The sequence below is a fragment of the Erpetoichthys calabaricus genome, chromosome 7, assembly GCF_900747795.2.
Source record: "Erpetoichthys calabaricus chromosome 7, fErpCal1.3, whole genome shotgun sequence".
Lineage (NCBI taxonomy): Eukaryota > Metazoa > Chordata > Cladistia > Polypteriformes > Polypteridae > Erpetoichthys > Erpetoichthys calabaricus.
The window spans coordinates 70160995-70185918 of NC_041400.2; the positions used below are offsets into that span (position 1 = coordinate 70160995).

At 39.8% G+C, this 24924-nt stretch overlaps 1 protein-coding gene across 1 annotated transcript in view; it reads left to right on the top strand.

Moving 5' to 3' along the window:
- LOC114644884 (uncharacterized) overlaps window positions 1-23997 on the top strand; it is a 34248-nt gene extending 10251 nt beyond the window's left edge. Inside the window, exons 2-6 of the mRNA XM_051930134.1 lie at window positions 6129-6389; window positions 7145-7486; window positions 8246-8509; window positions 20685-20795; window positions 23471-23997. Of these exons, the coding sequence (XP_051786094.1) occupies window positions 6129-6389; window positions 7145-7486; window positions 8246-8509; window positions 20685-20795; window positions 23471-23577 (1085 nt within the window). The 3' untranslated portion in view covers window positions 23578-23997. The remainder of the gene's footprint in view (window positions 1-6128; window positions 6390-7144; window positions 7487-8245; window positions 8510-20684; window positions 20796-23470) is intronic.
- Window positions 23998-24924: the final 927 nt, after the last annotated feature.

The following is a 24924-nucleotide window of genomic DNA, read 5'->3' on the forward strand; positions in this document are numbered from 1 at the left end:
CGAAGCACTCATCACCCATAACCTCTGACCCTGCACAAGTGAACCAGAAGGCCAGTGCCAATACACCTGGGAGATGTAGTATTTAGGCTAAAAAGCTGACACATGGGAATCCCAAGGGTGCAAGGCATTAGAGTTAATATATGTACATAGCGGTTACCAAACCGCAAGCGGGTTGCATGCACATGTCCACCCACCCCGCTCAATAAAAGCATACAGAAATACAAAACAAATATGAAAACCCCCGCAATCAGGATCAGCAATTATGCAAAAGGTAAACTAAATAAATACTGTAATAAACATAACAAACATCAGTTAACCGAAATTAAATTAAAGTCATCAGAACGATTAGGAAATAATCAGTCCTGGTAAAATTCTTAGAACAAATACAAGTCAATTAAGCAGAACCTTAGCTATGCGAACTTCACACCGTCAGTTGGAAAAGTTGTAGCGACAGTCCATTGGAGAAGTAAAGAATACAGAGACAAAGAGTACATTAACGTCCAGATATTGGATAGAGAAGACAAGTGGTTTGAGAGAGGGGTGAGGGAAGCTTTGCATGTGCAAATCAACAAACCCTCACTCAACAGAGGTGGAGGCCTTAGGCATAACCTCTCTTCAATTTATCATGCTGCCCTTTCATCCATCCCCAAGAAAATCAGGCCCAATTCACACCTCCACCAGGTGCACCACTCTTAAAAACCCACTCTATGGGGGTAAGAGGAGCTGTTAAAAAAGGTGTGACGGTTACATCTACCCACACCTCCCCCTTCCTTTGTTTTACTCAACAAGCCTAATCAGGGCAGGTGTGAAGTGAAACTAACCTGGAGGATAAAATTGTGGTCACTAACAACATTCCTCAGACTGACGAAACTACTTGGATGAGCAGTGAAACGTATTTACCTAACAATAAAGAAGTCCAGTTGCCATGACTCAACTACCAGATAAAGAGTACAGACTTACATCAAAGCATCACCAAGGAAAAGTGCAGAGCGATTCAAAGTCATCTAAAGCTTTGCATGCCTCAGCTGGAGTGTTGTAGAGCTTAATGTTGACCTCCAAATGATAGTTTGAGACACGCAGGAAAAACTGAAAAAAGGGGTGACTCTGAACTCCTTTGCTTTTCTGAAGGCGCCACCAGGGGTTGCTGCAGCAGGAGCTGCTGGCTCCTTTTTATTGGGTACCTAAGGCAAAACCAGTACCCAAAAGGGGCTAGCATCTCCTGCTGCAGCACCCCCTGGCGGCGCCTGAGGAATCCCACAGAGCTGCACAGAACTCCAACCCCTATGAAGACAGGGGGAGTCCAAGGCACCGCTGCAACCCAGGGAGGCTGCATCTAGTGTCCAGGGGAAGATACTGGGTTTACCACCCTTGTCCCCCTGACAAATGTGGTGAAGGGGTGCCCTGGCTAGGCATGGACCCCGGCCATCCGTCACAGAACCCTTCCCTCAGATGAGCCCCATAGGGCTCAGCGATATGTCCTGCGAGGGCTGACCTCCCTGAATATAGTGTGCAGGGGCATCCCGGATGGGCATGGATGCCAGCCGTCTGCCACAATGTATATATATATATATATATATATATATATATATATATATATATATATATATATATATATATACATAGTATATATATCTGCGGTGGGTTGGCACCCTGCCCAGGATTGTTTCCTGCCTTGTGCCCTGTGTTGCCTGGGATTGGCTCCAGCAGACCCCTGTGACCCTGTGTTCGGATTCAGAGGGTTAGAAAATGGATGGATGGATAGTGTATATATATATATATATATATATATATATATATATATATATATATATACTGTATATATATATATATATATATACATAGTATATATATACACAGTATGTAAATATATATAAATATATAAATAATATAAATATATACTGCGGTGGGTTGGCACCCTGCCCGGGATTGGTTCCTGCCTTGTGCCCTGTGTTAGCTGGGATTGGCTCCAGCAGACCCCCGTGACCCTGTGTTCGGATTCAGTGGGTTGGAAAATGGATGGATATAAATATATATATATATATATTCACGGCATTCGTAGTCTGTGTCACAATCTGATTGTATGGGTGGTTACCTATATATATATATATATTTGGTGTGTAGGATTTCATAGGATTTCATTAGGTTTTGATAGAGTGAAGCTGACAATTTGCTGTTTTTGTAGTTTTTTGTTCTTTTTGCTGTTGTTTAAGTTATGAGCAAACCCCTTTCATTCTCAAGTCACTCATGATCCTAGCTTCTGTGATGACCAGACTTAGAGCTCAAACCAGGCAATATCACGTTACTTTTGTATATAGAAAAAAATCAGGAGATGAAACAAGTCTTCTCATAGTAAAGTTTTGTTAGGTCAAAAAACCTGCCAAGATCAGTAACCAGCTTTTGAAATCCAGCCACTGCACTAAATTGGAGACAAAGTCAGAGTCAAAATAACAGAGCAGGTTCTTCAGGAGAAACATATAACCAAGAAGAAGTTTTCCTATCAATATAAACTGAAACATATTAAACAACTGTGAATATACATCTGCTGATGCCTCAGTCCGGACATTTCATCAGTGATGTTCCTGGGATCATCAAGTGTTTCGGGTCTTTCAAAATTCATACAGTATCTTCCAGGTGAACCCACCAGGGTTGATCAGACCCCAGCAAGTGTCCAGATGGCTATATACTCTGACCCTATTGGTCTACTGAGCCATAGCCATCTTGAGGCTGTCTCTGCCGCTTCGATGGTACTGCAGATGGCTCTCCAAATTCCTCTCTCCTTTGATGCCCAAACTGCTAAAGGCTCTGACTAAAGAACGGGCCACAAATCCCTGCACCTGACCTCCATTGAGAGACACTTGGCTTTCCATCCTGACTGCTGACAGATGCTGACCAGTTCCACATACTTTGAGAGCTTCCTTTCGAAGGCTTCTCCAAATGATCTTCCCATAGGACTTTTAGCTCCTGACTTGCTTGGTGGATTCAGACACCAGGAATATGTCTGATCACAGGGTGGTGGCTGCAATGTGGCTGGGGAACTTCAGCTGCCATCCGAGGTCCACCAAAAACTGACTGTCTCTTGCAGATGCCAGGATGCCTGCAGATGATGATCTCTTGGCAGGATTTAGCTGCTCTCTGGCTTTTACAAAGGTGATGGTCTTCTTAGAGGGTTGGCACTGCTTTGCGCACTCAAGTCCTGTGCTGATTGCCTCAGTTATGGTCTTAGGGCCTGATTGTGTCTCCATTGATACCTTCCCTCTCCAAGTGCCCTTGCACAGTTGCTCAAGATGTGTTCTAAGGTTCCTCGCTTGGAACACAGTAGGCATGCTGGAGATTCTGCTATGTTCCATGTGTGCAGATTTGACGGGCTTGGTAGCACATCACATACTTCCTGGATGTGAAAACTGATGCAGTGAGGCTCAGCCTTCCAGAGCTCAGACCAAGTCACTTTCCCCTCAACCGCATTTTCCCATCTCTTCCAAGCTCCCTGCTGCTTCATTCCCACAGCTTTGCAGGATCTCTTCTTCTCCACTGCTGCTCTCACCTCCTCCTGCAATAGGCGGCACCCATTCTTCCCTCTGGTGGTGTCAATTGGTGAGTTGGAAAGGATCCTAATCTGGTTTAGTCTCAAGTGATCACTCTGACCAGTCTCCTGTGACGTAGCCTTGCCTCTGATTCCTGAATCGCTGCCCTCCACTTCCTGCCAGTACTCACTTGGATCCCTGCTTTAGCCATCATTGGATCACTTGAGTCTCTGCACTGTATCACTTCTCTGGCTCTTGATACTTTAAACTCTTCCTCCAAGGATTTGAAGGACAGTTGCAGTTTGTTGTTGCGGTAGAATGTGATACTCCTCAGGCTCTTTGGCAGCCCCTGTCATCTCCTGAGGTAGCAGCTGACATTTCTCTCCAAGGTCTCAATAGTTGAGAATGGGACTTTGTAGACAAGGAGGGGCCACAGGATTCTGGGTAGAATGCCATGGTGGTCGATCCAAGCCTCGAACTTCCCTGATAGACCAAACTTGTCCACAGCTTTCCGCCAGCCATTCAATTCAGTATGAGTTGACTGGATTGATGCTGTGTCCCTCAATGAGCTGTCAAAAACTTTACCCAAGCTCTTGACTGGTTTTTCTGTGATGATTGGCATTGCTGAGCTTATGATGGTAAACCAGAACTTATCCTCAACTTTTCCCTTTCTTAGCACCATGGATCTTGATTTCGCTGGTTTGAAACACATCATGGCCTACTCTAACAGCTTTTACAGCCCCTTCAGAATCCACCGGCTGCCTGTGATCAATTCCATGGTGATTGTTAGGTTATCCATAAATGCCCTAATGGGTGGTTGCCTTAGAGCGGATTTAATTCTGGGCCCTCTGCACTCTTGTTCAGCAGACTTAGCAAACATGTTTATGGCTAGGGAAAATAGCGTCACAGAGGTTGTGCACCATGTAATGATGCCAGTATCTACCTTGTGCAAGCTTGATGTTATTGCTCCTGAAGAGACCGTCATTCCGAAATTGTTGTAATAATCAACAATGAGTTCTCGAAATCCTGCTGGGGACATGATGCTTTGTCAATGTAAGCTGAACCAGCCAGGTTACCTCTGTTCTCTCTGGCCTCCCTGATAAGTTGTGCCACCACTCCTGTGTGTTCCAGACAGCCTGGCATCCCAAAAATGCCACCCTTCTGGACTGATGTATCGATGTAAGAGTTCTTTGTCAAGTAGGTACATAATCTCTTGGACACAGTGCTGAAGAAGATGTGTGCCTCGACACACAGCAGATAGATGATGCAGAACTGGTCTATCTAGGTGGAATTTTCCTTCTTTGGGATTCACATTCCTTCAACTACTCTCCATTGATCTGGGATCTTTCCACTTCTCCAGAAGACCCACAGAATTTTTCACAAATGTAACAAGAGTTTGGGAAATTCTTCTTGAATTTATCCTAAAAGGGAAAAATAATGAGAGTCACAACAGCAACTCTGTATCCTATTTTCTAAGCCATGGTAATGGTAGATTTCAAGAATTAAACCTCATTTGCTTGTTATCAGACTATTAGTATTGTAGGGGGCCTTGGATGGGTTGGTTGTTAACAAAAAGGTCCTAAGGTTGGATGGCTTGCTGATGGCAACAGAATGGTGGTGCAGATGTCAAACAATAATGACAGCAGCAGTGTGAAGTAGCTCCACATTATTTCGCCTTACTCAAATATTGTTTACAGAACAATGAATTTACCATTTATTCTTTAAACTTCAATTTCTGACTGTATTGTGGATTGTTTTTAGAATTTTTTTCCAAAATAACCTTGTACGTTTACCTTTGGATATTGTCGTGAAATTTGCTGTGAAAAGTTATATAATGAGAACCTTTAATTTTATTTTTATTTAGCATTAGCTATCATCTATCCATCCATCCATCCATCCATTATCCAACCCGCTGTATCCTAGCTACAGGGTCATGGGGGTCTGCTGGAGACAATCCCAGCCAACACAGGGCGCAAGGCAGGAAACAAACCCCGGGCAGGGCGCCAACACACCGCAGGCTATCATCTACTATTACTAATTTAAATTGTATTAAAAAAAAACTTTTAAGCTGGGTGTTAGCAAACCATTACAGAGGCTTGGGACACTTAAACAGTTTGCTGATAGTACAGGAATAAGCACTACATCCGGTAAGCCGTTCCTTATTTTCTATTAATTAAAATGAAATTCTTATTATAATACTGTATATTTTTGTTTGTCGTGATGCTGGAGAGTAGTGTTATGTTACATGTAGGTCAGACATGCAAGTAAGAATTTCATTGTGTGGTTTGTATACAGTATGACAATACTGCTACAGTTACTGTGATATATCCATACATTGATGATTAAACCTAAAAAATCTTGTACTATCGTACCTAATAACTATTTATTTGTAAGAAACAGTATACACACTGACAATAAAAATATGAAAAAATAAAAACTTTTATTTTTACTTGGTGGTTTCCATAATATATGTAAATGCAGTAAAAGCATATATTTCGAGCAAGTCATTATAATTCTAAATTATATATTGATAACTACTTACTGATTATTTATACAGCTTGCTTCAACTTCATGCTAACTAAAACTTTTTCTTTTTAATAAAAACAGTTATTCCATTTATTTGGAACCCAGTTAAGCTTGGAAGTGATATTACTCGAGTTTGCACAATTTCAAGAGTGGAGGACTTCATGACAGTCTATTGGACACAAAATGGGAAAGCTACAGATGGTACAGAGTTTCGATATAAAAACACACAGTTCCTTATTTTAAAAAACGTTGAGGAAAAGAGCCAAGGAAAATACACGTGTGTTTTAAAGATAGATGAAACAACAGAATTTGGTGTGTTCAATAACATAACCATTGAAAGTTGTAAGTATCCATAAGTAGTCATCTAATACTTATGTCAAATGTAAAGACTATAATGCCAGAAGATATACAGAAAGTTTCATTAATTAAACAAGATGCCATTAAATTACAGATCTCCTACAATTACTGTATGTTAATTGTTATCTTAACAGCACATACCAGTGTATGTGTTCAAGCAGGGAATATCTTGTTATAAGGAAGTAATCACCTTTTCTTAATGTTAAGAGGTAAACCACCCATTTTTTTACAAAGCTACTGGCTATCCAGGGATCAGAGCAAGTGAAAGCCAAATCAATACTTATTACTGTTATATTATTTATTATACTTAATTTGAAGAAGAAGGAAGATGCAAGTCATTTTGAAAGATATTTGTAATCATTCTATTCATTATTATTTTTGGAAAACTGGAAAGTATTGTCCATACTCTAATCTGTTAACACTAAAAATATGAAAAAAATGAATAATGTAAGCATATAATTAATATAATATAATAATATAATTAATATGTCAGCATAATTTCACAAAAAATAATCAATTTTATTTGAATCTTTCTGAAAAGCACTGATGTCTGGCTTTTAAAATGCAATCAAGACCAAAAATTGCAATTTAAGCAGATGTATTTGAAATTAATCAAATTATAGAAAAATGTGGTAAACTCTTCTTTTTTAAGATGATGATTATAAATTGACTTTCAGATTATGAAGTTACCATTTAATAAATTTCCACAGACTAAACTATTTTTTTCCTTCATATTTCAGCTGAAAAACAACTGAATTACACTCTTTACAGGGAAAAAAGTGCTGAAAGCAAAGTCCAGCTACTGTGCAGACTACCAAAAAGTTATAGTAATGCTACATGGTCCTGGAAATCAGTCGATTCTCCTGAAAGTGACCTCCAACTTCTTGCCTCTACTGGTCCTGATTATTCTGAAAATGTCTTTCATGCAAGTCATAGAAACAGATTTCTTTCTCCAGGAATAATCCATTCTAGCCATAGATTTACCATGGAGATCTGGCATGTGAACTTTGAAGATGCTGGGATATACGTTTGCAATGTTGATTCACATACATACTTGAGTATAAAACTTATAACAGTTGATGGTAAGATTGTATTTTATTCACTTTAAATTATGTATTTATCAGGATACATTTCTTTAAGAATTTTAGAAAATACTGAAAAGTCTTAGACATATTTTCTAAAAAATGTGTTGCATCTAAGGTAAAAACTTCCATGTTTTATTTTTTGCATATGTTCATTTTTGCAATGCATGCTAGGGAATGACCTGTGTGCTTACATTGATCTGTACAGCTAAGACAAAAGACCTGAAATTTAGCAAATTTTGTTTTAAAGTATCTGTTAAAAATATGTAATGTACTTTAAATAGGTTGAAACATCTTATTCAATTATAAATGCTTTGCTATATAGTTTAACACAATTGGATGAAATTTCACTTTCATACTACACTTCAATAAGCAGACAAAAAGAGTAATGGAAATGGTGCTATATAAATAAAACATTATTATTATGATTATGATTATTGTTATTATTAGAGTAACATTCCAACTGTAATATGCACTGTTTTTCTCTCTAATAACCATTAAGCATAATTAAGTCAACTATAATATAATAGTATTCACAGACAAAGTTTTGGAAGAGTTGCACCAGTATGTCCAAGGTAAAGAGTAAATAACCTGACATGCTATGGAAATTTCCAATTTGAACAAGTTTACAATCAGAAATTATTCTTCATTCATGGATCAAATTTCAAATGATTCACATCAGTGACTTAATCAAAATGCTTCATTTTTACTATACCTCATCTTAGTACATACCCTCAAATGTGAATTATTATTTTTCAGTTTCTGTTTCAGTGGGAAACATGGCTGGCAGAACAGTAGCTCAGCTCAAATGTATGTTATCTGGAGTTTCTGAGGCTGTCAGATTGACTTGGATGAAAGAAGATGGCCACGCGATGGTCTTAGTGAAAGACAAGAATTTAACTTCTGATGCTGACAGAATTTTATCACTAGTCATTCCTAACACTAGCAAAGTGTTACAAAAATGGGCATGTGTTGTCTTCAAAGAGAACATTCCTACTGCTTTTTTTCCATTGAAACTTAAAGGTATAGTAAATATTATTAAGTTCTTATTCCTCCATCCATCCATCCATTGTCTCCTGCTTATCCGAGGTCGGGTCGCGGGGGCAGCAGCTTGAGCAGAGATGCCCAGACTTCCCTCTCCCCGGCCACTTCTTCTAGCTCTTCCGGGAGAATCCCAAGGCGTTCCCAGGCCAGTCGAGAGACATAGTCCCTCCAGCGTGACCTGGGTCTTCCCCGGGGCCTCCTCCCGGTTAGACGTGCCCGGAACACCTCACCAGGGAGGCGTCCAGGAGGCATCCTGATCAGATGCCCGAGCCACCTCATCTGACTCCTCTCGATGCGGAGGAGCAGCGGCTCTACTCTGAGCCCCTCCCGGATGACTGAGCTTCTCACCCTATCTTTAAGGGAAAGCCCAGACACCCTGCGGAGGAAACTCATTTCAGCCGCTTGTATTCGCGATCTCGTTCTTTCGGTCACTACCCATAGTTCATGACCATAGGTGAGGGTAGGAACATAGATCGACTGGTAAATTGAGAGCGTCGCCTTGCGGCTCAGCTCCTTTTTCACCACGACAGACCGATGCAGTGCCCGCATTACTGCGGATGCCGCACCGATCCGCCTGTCGCTCTCACGCTCCATTCTTCCCTCACTCGTGAACAAGACCCCGAGATACTTGAACTCCTCCACTTGGGGCAGGATCTCGCTACCAACCCTGAGAGGGCACTCCACCCTTTTCCGGCTGAGGACCATGGTCTCGGATTTGGAGGTGCTGATTCTCATCCCAGCCGCTTCACACTCGGCTGCGAACCGATCCAGAGAGAGCTGAAGATCACGGCCTGATGAAGCAAACAGGACAACATCATCTGTAAAAAGCAGTGACTCAATCCTGAGCCCACCAAACCGGACCCCCTCAACGCCCTGGCTGCGCCTAGAAATTCTGTCCATAAAAGTTATGAACAGAATCGGTGACAAAGGGCAGCCCTGGCGGAGTCCAACTCTCACTGGAAATGGGTTCGACTTACTGCCGGCAATGCGGACCAAGCTCTGGCACCGATCGTACAGGGACTGAACAGCCCTTATCAGGGGGGCCGGTACCCCATACTCTCGGAGTACCCCCCACAGGATTCCCCGAGGGACACGGTCGAATGCCTTTTCCAAGTCCACAAAACACATGTAGACTGGTTGGGCAAACTCCCATGCACCCTCCAGGACCCTGCTAAGGGTATAGAGCTGGTCCACTGTTCCGCGACCAGGACGAAAACCACACTGTTCCTCCTGAATCCGAGGCTCGACTATCCGACGGACCCTCCTCTCCAGGACCCCTGAATAGACTTTTCCAGGGAGGCTGAGGAGTGTGATCCCTCTGTAGTTGGAACACACCCTCCAATCCCCCTTCTTAAAGAGGGGGACCACCACCCCAGTCTGCCAATCCAGAGGCACTGTCCCTGATGTCCATGCGATGTTGCAGAGGCGTGTCAGCCAAGACAGTCCTACAACATCCAGAGCCTTGAGGAACTCCGGGCGTATCTCATCCACCCCCGGGGCCCTGCCACCAAGGAGTTTTTTGACCACCTCGGTGACCTCAGTCCCAGAGATGGGGGAGCCCATCTCTGAGTCCCCAGGCTCTGCTTCCTCATTGGAAGGCATGTTAATGGGATTGAGGAGGTCTTCGAAGTACTCCCCCCACCGACCCACAACGTCCCGAGTCGAGGTCAGCAGCGCACCATCCCCACCATATACAGTGTTAACACTGCACTGCTTCCCCTTCCTGAGACGCCGGATGGTGGACCAGAATCTCCTCGAAGCCATCCGAAAGTCGTTCTCCATCGCCTCCCCAAACTCCTCCCATGCCCGAGTTTTTGCCTCAGCAACCACCGAAGCCGCATTCTGCTTGGCCTGCCGGTACCTATCAGCTGCCTCCAGGGTCCCACAGGACAAAAGGGTCCTGTAGGACTCCTTCTTCAGCTTGACGGCATCCTTCACCGCCGGTGTCCACCAACGGGTTCAGGGATTGCCGCCACGACAGGCACCGACCACCTTACGGCCACAGCTCCGGTCAGCCGCCTCAACAATAGAGGCACGGAACATGGCCCATTCGGACTCAATGTCCCCCACCTCCCTTGGGATGTGGTCCAAGTTCTGCCGGAGGTGGGAGTTGAAGCTACTTCTGACAGGGGGCTCTGCCAGACGTTCCCAGCAGACCCTCACAACACGTTTGGGCCTACCACGCCTGACCGGCATCCTCCCCCACCATCGAAGCCAACTCACCACCAGGTGGTGATCAGTTGACAGCTCCACCCCTCTCTTCACCCGAGTGTCCAAGACATGTGGCCGCAAGTCCGACGACACGACCACAAAGTCGATCATCGAACTGAGGCCTAGGGTGTCCTGGTGCCAAGTGCACATATGAACACCCCTATGCTTGAACATGGTGTTCGTTATGGACAATCCGTTCTTATTCCTATTGAAATTTAAATGTAAAGTGGAGCTGTGTGTTGGAGCAGAGCTCAGCACTTGGTTGTCAAGGATTGTAGTGCCAGTGTAAGAGTTTGAAGGGCTGTGTCTTGAATTCTCAGTTTTTTCCATTTTTATTTCGTTTTTATATTATGTCATATATTTTAATTAATAAAATTTAAGTCCTAGTCATGGCTATGATCAGCCAGCCTTGCCTAAACCTGAAAAACTTCCATATGCTTAGATTATCAAGGAGACTCTCTTTTGGATTACGATTCCTTGCCTGGCCTGGTCCTGAATATAATCAAATAATGAGTTATTTACAAACACTGCGAGAATGTAAAGACAAAGAAAGATTTGTTGTGATCAGAAATTGGTAAAGACGCAACATTTTTCTTCATATTCCTAAGAATTGTGCTTCAGTATTAATAGAAACATTCGGCTCAATAGAATAATAATGTCTTCAAGCTGTTTCCTTATCCTCTGAAAGAAGATTCACCAGATAAACTGTATGTGTGACACTCTTTCTGTGAATCACCCCTACTGTATTGCTAAACATCTTTGGCAGCTGCTCACAAACTGGTGTGTCATTTTACCAGAACCTTTGTTCATCTGCAGAGAAGGCTGAATACATTTATGGTTTTTGATCCAACAAGCTTCAAGAATCAAGTTGTCATGTGTAGGCCAAAAGCAACACTCTTGAACCAAATTTGAAAGCACTATTCAATTCAATGATGAATTTTTATTTTATTTATTACTCTATCTAGTGATAAGTGAAAACTGGCACATTTTGATTTGCATAGTTTTCCAAAATTGAGGAGCACAGTGTGTTTTTTTAAAAATGCACCATCATGTACATTACTGTGTTTTCTTCCCAGTATGGAAGGCTGCCCACCCAGACATTTCCTAACAACCACCCTTACCTGTTTCTTGATAACTACTGAAAAGGTTGAGGATGTAAACTCTACATGCACTGTGGAGCCTCAAGTTTCTTTTCTGTCCCTTATGTATTTCCCCAATGGAAATGATCCTACACAATGTAGTTATGTTTAAGCTCTGAGCTCTAATTAGTATTCATCCACTCATCCATCTGTCAAACTTACTTATCCAGACAGGGCCATGGGAAGCTGGAGCTTCAGTAAACATCAAGCACAAGGTGGGAACCAATACCCGGACATGGTGCCAGCCCATCGCAGGGTGAACACACACATATTCACACACATTAGTAGCCAATGTAATATTGAAAATCCACCTAACCTACATGTGTCTGGACTGTGGGAAACAGGGCCTGTATGTTAAATAACGCCTCCTGAGACAAGGTACATTTTTGCCACTCATATCTTTCTCCTCACTCCACCATATGTTCTTGCTGGGCATGAGATGATACACTTAATTCACATAAAACGCATTTTGCTATACAGACTTTGTAGTATAGGGCATTCTCTAAAAACTGGCCAAATACATAAATTATATACTGTATTATTTTAGAAAAAATGTGCAAGAATGAAAAGATTAGCTTCAAAACAATAAAACACTAAATAGACATTTAAAAAAGCAAAGCAAATGCGTAATGTTAAAGTGAATATGAAATGAATCTCGGCTGTTTCACTCCTCCTACATGCTACTCTAATTACCTTGCCTGCTTGAAACTCAGTCCGGTGTGGAAGTAACCACCGAGGAAGACAGGAATAGTTCAATCAATTAGAATTTTATTCAGTCACAGATGAGTACATGGATTCCACGTTGCAAGGCAGAACAGCAAAGTTTCCCGGTTTCAATCGGCTTTTCATTTTCATTTTCCTCCCTCCCCCTTACTTATGAAACAGCATCTAAGCAATTCATCTTATATTACACAAATCGGCTAACCGTTTCTTTTTTTGTGTACGTGTCAAGAGGGGCCCCAAAGAAGGAAAGGTCATCTTTCCTGTGTCTAACAGACATGTTCCTAAAGAAGGAAGTTACCCTAGGTCAGCTTACTTCATCTTGTCTTTTTATGACAGACGCCTGAATGAATAACCTGCCATTATAATAAAACAGCTTTTAATCCTTAGTAGCTTGCAAGCAGTTAAATTTTCTTTCACACCGGCAAGCTAAAAGGTGCCGCCTAACCTTTTTAACTAAACATGCTTGATATAAAACTTCATAAACTTTTAGCAGACACGCCTTAAACAAATTACAGAAAATAACAATTTTACAAAAGGGTATATAAACAATGCAATATCCATGGGTGCTGACCCGTCATAAATAATGGGGGAAGAGGCATGGCAAATTATAGGCCACAACATAGGAAATAATCCAGTAACACAGTAATAATAATAACAATAATAATCCTCAAAGTGTGACAGCATAGGAGACAAAGACGTGGACAACTAAAATTAAACAATAAATTCAGCAACAGAAGTTTAAACTTTGAATACATTCCTAAAGCCTGATTTAATTTAAAGCATGAACATCTCTGAGATGGATTTACATTAAAAGTTGCATTAAAATTCCAAAAATACTGCCTTCTGTTTTTTTCCACGATCAATGACTTGATGATTATGTCCTTTGTATTTGCTCCTGGCACCGCTGTCTGCCCCAGGTGGCACTTTTTTAGGGGCAGTACTTTTTACTAAACTTTAGTACTAGATTTTTTAGACTCTTTTGACAATTTTGTTTGATAGGGGTTGGGCAAACTAATGTGTGTTGTCTATTTCAAAATTACACCATTTTTACTGTTTAAAAACTGTAACAAAATACATATGTTACAAAGTTGTATTTTACAAATGTGAACCTTGACCTGTTCGCTGACTTACTCTGACCGAAGACTTTCTCCATCATCTTATTCTGAGCAAAAGAGATGAACCCATCAATCTATTTATTAATATTATATTATTCATTTGATCTCAAGATGAAGTGAACAAAAGAGAGCGGTGCTGCTTTTAGAAAAAAGAAAAAAGCTAGGGAAGAAGTATTAAGAAAGAATTAAGAGGCATTAAACAGCGTCACCCTCTTGCTGAGAAATTTTCATTTCTTACTCCAACCAATCTTTTAGATACTGATTACGAGTGCCAACTACATCTAGATTTCAATGACATTGACAAGGAAGAGTTCCTCCTTGAGAGAAAAAGACTTCAAAGTTTCATGGCTGTTCTTGCTATGCAAGATAAAAACAGAGGAGTGGAAGGAAGTCATGTCCCCTGTGGAATTTTGAAATGTATTCAAAAATTCAGTCAGAAGTTCAGTTCCAAATATCGTAATAATTCTGCAAATTTTCCTCACAATTGCTATTAGTGTTACTAGCTGCAACAGAAGTTTCTCCAAAATGAAACTTATAAAAAAATATTTAAGATCTTTCATGAGCACTCTGTGTGACAATGCGGGTTCTGCTCCACGCTCCCATCTTGCTTCCGGGAGCCCTTGAACCCGTCACCGTCGGTAATGTCACCGATGAGCTCAGCAGTGAGGCACAACAAATGGAGCAAGGGGATGGTGTAAAGAGGTGTCAAGTGCTTTTATTAAAACAACAACAAAAACAAAGTGTCCAAATAAATAAAGTGTAGTGCTTTTCAAAATCTTCCTTAAATAAATAATCCATTAAAACAGAAGTGAAGTGGAGGTTAAAAAAAAACAATAAATGAATCTTTTAAAATGAGGTTAAAAAAATGGCATGAAGCAGTCCTTTAGAAACACAAAGCCCCGTGTCTTCTTTTACCTGGCGACTCCCCTGCTTCTCCCATCGGGCTTCGCAACAGGAGAAGCAGCTGACCTTCCTTCCATTCCTGATCTGGAGGCTTCCCGATCCCTGGCTTTGGTTGCGCTCCCTCCAGACCAAGACTTGGCTTTTCCCCAATGGCCAGGATGCTCACGTTGGGGAATCCATCACCCAAGCCTCCCGACTCCCGCTGTCTTCCATGGCGAGTCATCCTTCTGCTGGTCACTCCTGCTCCTCACAATGCTCAGGGGGAGCGACCACAACCAACTGCCCTACGTGTTGGCCAAACACCCCACTAGGGCTCACTGTCCAGCTGCCTGTGAGTGCTCGCTCGCTTCCTCTCTATCTCTCTAACACACACCTGCTTTCTGCTTTCTCAGTCCTGCAACCTCTGTTTCTTTTACTTTTTTTTCTTTCGCTAGCCACCTCGCGCTACTATATATTACGGGGATGTGGATCAGCTGTGGCAATCAACAGCTCCTAGGAACAATTGCAGATGCGGATGACTCCTCACCTGTGCACTTAAGCGAGAATTGCCCGCATCAACAAATCACCCCGGGAACCGATCCGCCACACTTACCATGTCCCCTCTCTAAGCCGCGAGTGTGTCGATTATTTATTTAAAACTGGCCCTTTTGACATGAGCTGTGGACCCGCTATACCACACTCTACACTTTCTATAGAGCAGAAACTGACAAACAAAATCAACTTCGATAACGTCATCAACGATTTTGCCAACGTAAAAGCAAGAAAAGTAGTATTGTAGATTTATTGTTTGAATAGTTGTAGATTGTAGATTTTAAATTGTAATTAAATTGTAATTGTATTTCATAATTAAAAATGTAGTTAAAATTTTCATTGTTTTCATTTTTTGTATGATATATGTATATTATGTTTTATTTTGTAAGTGTGGGGAGATTTTACAAACTCTAAGACTACTCCGAGCAACAAAACCTCTAGCAGCTCCACTGCCTGGCACCTGAGAGTACTTCTCCATAGCCAGAGTCTCACTAGGAAAACTAAAGCTGTTCATTGATTGGATAGTGATATTGCATTATTTCTATACATTAATGAGGATAAAGTAAACAGGAATTGTGGGTAATTTTGTGATTATGTTAGATTAGCCAGTTTAGTACAAGGGCTTAAATGTAATTTATATGGTTGTTGTTTATTGGGCTGCATAAGGAAACTAAAATTGTTCTAGCACCTGGTAGGATGGTGAGTTAAACAGATCCTGGGCATTATTTGTTTATACTGTTGTCATGGACAATGTATTTTTCACTCATAGGATATACATTCAATCCTTTCAGAAAGAAACCTGAGCATATGGCAGAAACCCACCCAGACACGGGGAGAACATGCAAACTCCAATCTGGGATAACCTAGGACATGAACCCTGGCCACCTAGTTGTGAGGCAGCAACACTACCACTGCATCATCTAGCCATCCATTCAGTTTTTATGTAGTGTTTAATTGTTCTTGCAATGTGTTGGGGGTTGAAAAGTGAAACCTTTGTCAATAAATCATTTTTGAAGGTACAAAATAATGAAATCAAAATGTGCTTGTATTTGTCAGCAGTCATTATTCACCTGATTTTGAACCAGATTCCCTAAACATTTGGCTGAAATTCAGACCATGTCAGAGCGTCCACTGTACTTCATAGAAGGCTGCAGGCAGGCATCAATGTACTTCTCGTCAACTCATCTACTGACATAACATTTTTGTGAACAAAAAAATTCAAATTTGGATTTATCATTCCTTAACATTTTTTGCCATTGTTGTCATTCTATCTTTTGTGGTCTTCCACACACTGTTATCTCTTGTTGGACTTTTTAAATTATTGCCTTTCCCTAAAAATGTTTTTTGCTGAAACATGTCTTAGAAGACCATTTCATTTAAGACTTATTCATGCTCCCTCACAATGCAGGTAATGTGCCTCATTTGGGACTCCATGAACGGCCGCCCATTCGACACAAAGTCAAACCAACGTACCCAAGGATTTTCCGGAGAGACACAGTACCAAAGGAGTCCAGTCTTCGTCTCAGGCCACTGGATAGTGTCCATGTCTCGCAACCATATAGCAAGACAGGAAGCACCAGGACTCTAAAGACTTGGACCTTCATCCTTTTGCATAGATAAGAACCATACACCCCTTTCCAGCGACCTCATGACACCCTTGCTCTCCCAATCCGTCTACTGACTATCTCATTAGATATCAACTAATCAATTAATGTTATGTAGTCAGAGCCGGTGCTTAGTTATTTTGCACCCTAGGCCAAGCTAATTAGTGTGCCAACCGACTGTTCAGTAGCTAACCCGTGAGGCTGGGCTTCCCCCACCACTTATGATCTTCACCCTAGGCAAATGCCTAATTCGCTTTAAGGGTGGTAGTATTTTAATGAACAAATAAAGACCTATTGCCCACATAACTAGCTTTAAAAATACATTTTCAGGGCATTTAAGACTTGTGCAAAGTGCTCTATTTATTATTGTTGCTTGTTTGTATACAGCAAATGAAGCAAATCACAATAACTAACTGTTATAAACTTTGGACAGTTTTTGTGCAATACCTAAAAATATTTTTATTCAATTCTCATATGAATCCGGAGAATCTTTAGCGATTGGCTTAGCTTGACAAAAAAAGACAGAAAATGTTTTGGGGTTCCACCCCGCATATTCAAATTTTTAGGGAGGTAAATATAGTTAATCTCAGTGGAGAAGAGTATCACTTCAGACTGTGTCCAGGAGGGGCCGGTGAAAGAGCGAAAGTGGCTGCCTTTATACCTGCTGAAGAGGAAGGAGCATGTCCAAGGGGCTGGAACCTTAAATTCATTAGAGAATGTTTAGGGGTGAGTGGACATGTAGTTAAACCAAGGACAGAAATGTAAGAAATGTTTTCATAATTATATGCATTCTGCATATTCTTTACTAGTGATGAACAAAACAAAGATGTTTTGATTTGTATACAGTTTCACAACACTGATGCTAAAATTAAATTGTTTGCTGATTCTCTATTGTTCTCCAATGGCAGAAAAAGAACAGTAAAAGATGCAAAGAGAAAAAAAAAGTTAACCTACATACATACAGCAGGCAGAATATATCCACTGAATCAGTGCTTGAAGTGGTGTGAAATAACTAAGGGGGTCAACTCCCACTCTCTTCGCTCAAATGTCAATGTATGCCAGTGTTTGAAGTTTCACGGGGAAACAAGTTATTTGATCAACTGTCACTATATCACAAACAATTGAATTTTGACTGTGCTGGCACCATTTCTTAGCATACCAGTGAGTTCCTGGCACCTTTCAATGTCTTTTAATATGTGTTGTTGATTTTAAGGATTTCATTACAGAGACTAAATTAAATTACAGATCAGTAAGACATGCTGTGTTGTACTGTATTCTTTTTTTTAACCAAAATCAAAAGGCTAACCTGAATTCAAATTCAAGAATGAAACAACTACCTAGTCCAAAACGTTTTCCCCAAAAGTTTTTGCATTTCTTGTTATTGCATGATTGCTAAGTCTTTAGTAAGTTGTTACTATGAAGCGTCCTAAAATTCTAACACTTCTGCAATCAGGCAGCTTCTTTTTATAACCGCAATCACGATGGCATGCATTGATAAGCATCAGGCACGAGTGACCAGTAACGAACTTATTTATTATAAACAAACTATCTGCTTTACTCTTTAATACTCAGTAGTTCGTTGTGTACAACAGTGCTAATCAATAGTGAAGTGTAATTTTTGAGAATCCCATAGCAAATGTACAGGCACCATGTTGAGTGTTATTATTTAGTATTTCTTAAGTGAAAAAAACAAAACATACTTAAAATATATTTAATTATCAAAACTCTAGCTTTGCTGCTTAGCAATCGGACACTGCTTTTAGGAAAAGGTTTGAATTAAGCTTAAGAATTCTGCTTTGGCAGAAGTTTCGAGCCTACATTTACTGAATGACATTATACATTACACATTGTTATAGTTTGAAATATTAAAATTACAGAGTTCATAATGACGAGAATCTAAAATGGCTATACCAGCTTTATGGATTTTGTCTTTGCAGACAAATAACGTGCCCCAGGTACATAAAGCAAAGTTAGGCCTGCTTCCAAGTACCTCAGCAATTTATTATGTGTGAAATGGAGACAATGACACAGCAATCTGAGCAGTTTACTTTACAATATTTACATTCAGAAAAGAGAAAAGGTTCTTTTTTGTTTTTTAATTGCTTGTACTGCCTTTAATCTTCTAAGAAAGCTATGACAGGATTTTACCAGAACTGGTTGCATTTTTGTCCTTTGTTTTCATTCTTTTTAATTTTTATTTGCTTGTTTTTTTATTTTCTTATTTGTTATTAATTAATATGCATGACAGACACACCTTGACATTTTGAGGGTTTCATTTTTATGTGCATGAACCCAAAACCTTTTTTCTGATTAGTGATGAGCTATACTATGAAACTTCTGTGAAATTCTGCCATTGAAACAACAAGAAAGGCATTTAATTCCACGTGTGTCTGCCTGTCATTTAGTTTTCTCTATAGTAGCTCACAATAAATGACTACTAGTGTTGAGAGAGGTGATGTGTGAAATGATTTGAATGAAACTGAATTTGTTGTAAAAAGGTGGTGTTTTACTTTCAGAAACATCTGTGAAACAATTTGCTTTTCACTTCCTTAAAATGTATGCCATTGACAAAAGAAGAAAGCTGTTTAGTCCCATCTGGAAGCACGTATATGCATTAATTCCATATGTGTATGTCTGTCACTAAATCTTTAAACAAAAATTTCTAAGAAAAAAAAAAAACTATTATTTTGTTGAGTTACCATATATGCTTTGGAGGTACAATCCTTAAGTTTGCTATTTATGATAACAATCTTTGCCATCACAATCCTAAAGATGCACTGGAGACAGAAAAGAAGCTTCAAGCTCCATGGAACTCGGAGAGTGCAGATTGTCAGGTACTTCTGGAGGAATCAAGAAACAGGGAAGGGTGGATGTAAGTAACGACAAGAGGGGGGTGCAAAGGCTTTCACTTTATTGAGTTTTCCCTTCAGAGGAAACACAGTAATGTGTGCTATGGTGTGTTTTACTATGTGTTTGTGTGGAAAATGTGCAGCAGGTCACATTTTTAAAAACACACTTCACTCCACTTCAGTGATAAATAACAAGAGTCATAAATAGAACTGATTTTACTGGATGGTATATGCGTTATACAGCTTAAGAAAAGAACACAGATAAACAGGGAAGTGTAAGAGTAATAGTCATTTTTCCATCGTAGAAAACCTTTAAAAAACTTTTAGTGAGTTTCATGTTTGTAATTGCAAAATTACCTACGAAAAAAATTATACAGTCAGTTTACAAATTGAAACTTGCCTGTTTCACTCGTTGCTGTTCCTCATGCTTGGTTATTGTTTTGTTTCTTTTTCTGGTTTGGGTAAAAAAAATAAAAACAAAAAAAACAAGAGAAGAACTAGCAGTCGTAACCTTTTATTAGTTTATTTTTACCCTGGGATGGCACACATTCACTGAATGGCACCTATCTGGTCCTTCTTGGATCATTTCATCTACTAAATAGCAGCTGATTAGACTTTGTAAACCAACCAGTCATCTTTCCAGTAATTGCTTTGTTTGATTTCTTCGTCACCCAGCAAGTTTTTCGTCCAGTGACTCAAGCCCTCAGTTTTGTCTGAGCAGCAACCTGAAATCTCAAATAATTTGCATCTATCTTCCTCATTCAGTATCTGTCTGTTTGTAAGGTTCCTGCCTTCTCTGCACATTCAGCTGCTGTCACCCAGGTAGTGACTCTCATGTCTCGGGGCTGTTTATGATCTCTGGTACAGCAGCTGTTTACTTGTGCAATCTGCAGCACTGCAAGTAGCTTCGGCAAAAGGATAAAGGAACTGCGTACTGGTTCAGTCACACACTTTTACTAACTCTCTCTTCCAGCTGCTAATATTTGAGTTTCTAAAAACTCTCTTCCGACATTAATTTCTTAAATTGATTTTGAGAATGACAAAGAAGATGGCTGATTCATTTTCTGGTTGCCTTTCAGAATCAGAATCCAACCCAAATGTTTCCAAGTACATTATGATTGCTATTGGAGTTGCTATCTGTGTGATTTTCATTGGAATTGCCGTATCATTCTTCATAAAAAAGAAAACTGGTTTGTAGATATTTTTATTTTATACTTTTTATTTTAGGGAAGTGGGGAAGATGATATTGAGAGATGAAGTATTGTATTTAAATGTGTTTGTCTCTGATGACCATGTAAATGGGAGAAGATGAAGTCTAACAAAAGATTTCAGTTATGTAGTGAGCAACTAAACCTAATAAAATTGCACAGCCATGGTGATATACTGACACTGCAATGTAACAAAGCATGATAAAGTGTAATTGTTTTCTAAATGTCTATAGGAGGTTAGCAAAAAATTGGTTCTGACTTAAACAAACGCTAGATTTACATTATAACCAAGGTGTCTAGAGCCGTGTCCATATTACTACAATTTTTAAAAACATCATTTTTATACCAAAACAATGTGTGGTTACAAAAGTATCTCCATCTAAAGTAAAACAACTGAAAATGCATAAAACATAAACATTTACCTACACTGGGCATGTGTGGATCAACTAGAAGATCCATGGAGCCCATTGAAGTGTTTGCCTAGCATTTTAGTGGTAGATCAGAATGCTCCTTAATTTTTTTTGCCATTATTTTCAATAACAATATTCACACCTACATGTTTAAATAATGAGCAGCTCACTGAAACTAGGGAAGAATTTTTTTTTTATTTTAAATAAGCTGCTTCACCCAGGAAGATGCATTGACTTCTTATAATAATGGTCTATTGTTTTCTTTCATTTCCAGCATTGTATGAGCATTACCATTGATTTCAATAGAACAAGTGTTTGCCTGAATATGCCTGAAAACTGCTGCATGGAGGAGTTTTCCAAACCACTCATTAAAATATGTAGGTGTGAATAGTGTCATTGAAAATAATGGAAAATAACGTTTTAAGTAGTTTAGGAGCATTTTGATCTAGTGCTTAGGTGGAAATGGGCCCTAAAGAGGTGGTAATGCTGCAGGCCGTGGGATTTATTGTAAAATTGTAGCCACGTGTAAATTATTTGCCTTGTGCACATGTGTACTGCATTCAAACTGTAAAAAATGCAATTTAGATGCATACAGACAAGCAACAGAATAAGCGCCATGGAGCAGGATCTAGCTAAAATAAAAGCATGCGCAATCTTTTCACCATCTTGCAATTATATAAGAGATCGAACCCAAGCTATCTTTCTTAGATATCTGTGTAATGTGTGATTTAAAATTTAGCTTTGAAGCCATAATGACACCAAGATTCTTTACCATTTACAGCTCTGCCTATGACAGCAATTTTTTTTTTCTTGTAAACATCACTTTAACTTTTTCCAACTTGCTGGTGAAACTTTTTCATAGTTCAGGTCAGATGTGAACTTTGGCCAATAAGGACAAGTGAAAGTTTATTATGTACTATGAATTCATCTATAGCTTCTATTACACAAGAATCTTGTAATACTGTGCACAAAAAAGGAAGAAATAAAGCAACCCATTGTGAAAATAGTGTGCTTCTACGCTTCATTTATGGTTACGTCAGTTTGTTCATGTGGAGAATTCTAAATTCACTATAAATCTGCCTCCAGACATTCCTATCACGTGGATGGGAGAGGCATTCCTAACTCATGTTACTTTGGAGTACTTGAATTTTTTACAATGCTTCTAAATTCCATGCTTCTTCTTTTTGTTTCATTTAACATTTTGCAAACCAGAATGAACTTTGCATACTGGAGTCTGCAGCAGTACTGTTATTGCTGGGCCACCATCTTGTGGTAATTAACTACGCAAGTACTGGACAAGTCTATCACTTCTGCCTTTGAACAGATAGAAAAAAGAATCCTGATACATACTTGTTTTCTGTGCCCCCACTGCTAACATTTAATGACTTATCTCTCTGTTATATTAAAAAAGTTTTCCGTCGTGTCCGTGATATTGTGCCTTGACCACTCCTCTCCACACCGTTCGCCCAGTCACTACTCCTACTGCGCATGTCCTCTTTCCGTACCACCCCGTGACACTCTCAGTGCTGCTAACTCGCCTTTCAATGCAGTCGGTTGTAATGGCAAGGCAGAGAAGCAAATTATCTATTCAAGAATGTCAGTTTTAGATTGTTATAGAAAAAGGGCGGCAAGAGCTGCATATAATACAAATCAAGAACAAAGAGAATCAAATATCAAACAAATATCCCAAACAATATGCGAACACAAATGCAAAAAAGCAGCGTTTATAGAATGTAAGCTAATTCATAATATTGCTTTTGATGAGGCGTTAATGTGATTTAGTTTTTAAAATTTGATTATCCAGCATTATTTAAAATAGACAGTTGTAGGGAAATGCTCAAGTAAGTGATTTTCTGTCTCTAATAACTAAGCACCAAACCGTTTCAGGTGAAAGCAAATTCCCTTCATTTATGATCTGGTGTATGATTTGGTAATTATTAATACAAAAAAAGGGTGTGTACACTCCTCAACAATGAAGGCATTCAAAACTTTGAATTATTTTCCTTAAAATGTGTCAGTTTATTTTTAAATGAAATATGATAGTTTGTAGGCGCCTAATAAAAGTTAAAATGTCCACTATGATTTTTCTTGATTTGAACCAAAATTTTGAACAAAGCTATGTAGACTACTGATGTCCTGCATATGTCAATTAATGTGTCATCTGTGAGATTGCATGATAGACACAATGCTCTCAAAACCAACAAGTAACTAAGTAATACTTGGCATATTTATTTGAATTTTTTTTAGATTCAGATTTGGATTCTGATGTCTGTGTTGAAAATATTTATGAAAATGTGGGATGGAAAGAAGAAATGCCTCTTGAGAGATTGAATTCTGCTAATCTTTCTGGATAAGTAAAACAAAACCTAAGTGTTGGTGTAATTTCAAGCTCATAATATTGTATAAAGACTGTGTTCTCTGCTGGACTGACCATAACCTATGAATCTAAGCTTTCCTTCAAAATGACCAACTCGTCTAATCTCAATGAAAGTGTGTTTTAGCTCCTTACATATATATGAATGAAGTTTTATTTTCAGTAGTTTCACTGCTTAGATTAATCTCTTCAAAAGCTTTATGCGACTACCTTTACTTAGATGTGTTACCTGCCTGAAAAAAGTGAAATGATTTATGTTTCTAGTAACCTTTTTGTATTTAATTTCTTTGCTCATATGTGTCATAAGAACAGCCTTTATTGTATATTTTCTTGTTATAATTTGACTGACTGATACTGGAATTCTTTTCTTTTACTCTGAGAAAACTAGAATGGACTTTGATTTTTTAAAAGAATGGGTGCTACATTTTACTACTTTACAGTAACAAAATGGAAATTCCATCCATCCATTTTCCAACCCGCTGAATCCGAACACAGGGTCACGGGAGTCTGCTGGAGCCAATCCCAGCCAACACAGGGCACAAGGCAGGAACCAATCCTGGGCAGGGTGCCAACCCACCGCAGGACACACGCAAACACACCCACACACCAAGCACACACTAGGGCCAATTTACAATCGCCAATCCACCTAACTTGCATGTCTTTGGACTGTGGGAGGAAACCGGAGCGCCCAGAGGAAAGCCACGCAGACACGGGGAGAACATGCAAACTCCACACAGGGAGTACCCGAAAAGCGAACCCAGGTCTCCTAACTGCGAGGCATAAATGGAAATGAACAAAGCAAAATATATCAATCGGTCACAACCTTAAAACCTCCTGCCCAATATTATGTAGTTCCCCCTCGTGCCACCATCACAGTTCTGACAAGTCAAGTCATGGACTCCACAAGAGTAGAGCTCGGACAAGTGGCTCTTCATTGATGTACAGTGCACACCATAGGATTCCACAAATGCAGGTGGTGGTGGCTGGGTGTGTCTAGTGGACAGCTGCTCTACCATCCAATAAAGGTTTGCAGCATTGTGATTGCATATGTACAAGGCTCATTAGCATAGTCCATTTATGGTTGTTTCAGAATGGTAGGCTGGATTTGAGGCGAGATCACCTCTCTCTATTATATAAAAAAATTATGGGACGAGATAAAACTTTTTCAGAGAAATACTTTCAAGTCCCGCGAGACAAGAATTTGTGCCAAGAGATATAATCACGCCCAGGGCCGGAAATAAAAGACAAAGAGTAGATGACAAAGTAGAACGTCGTAAAGAATTCAAAAATGTTGGCGCGATACACATGCAGAGCAGGATAGAGATAA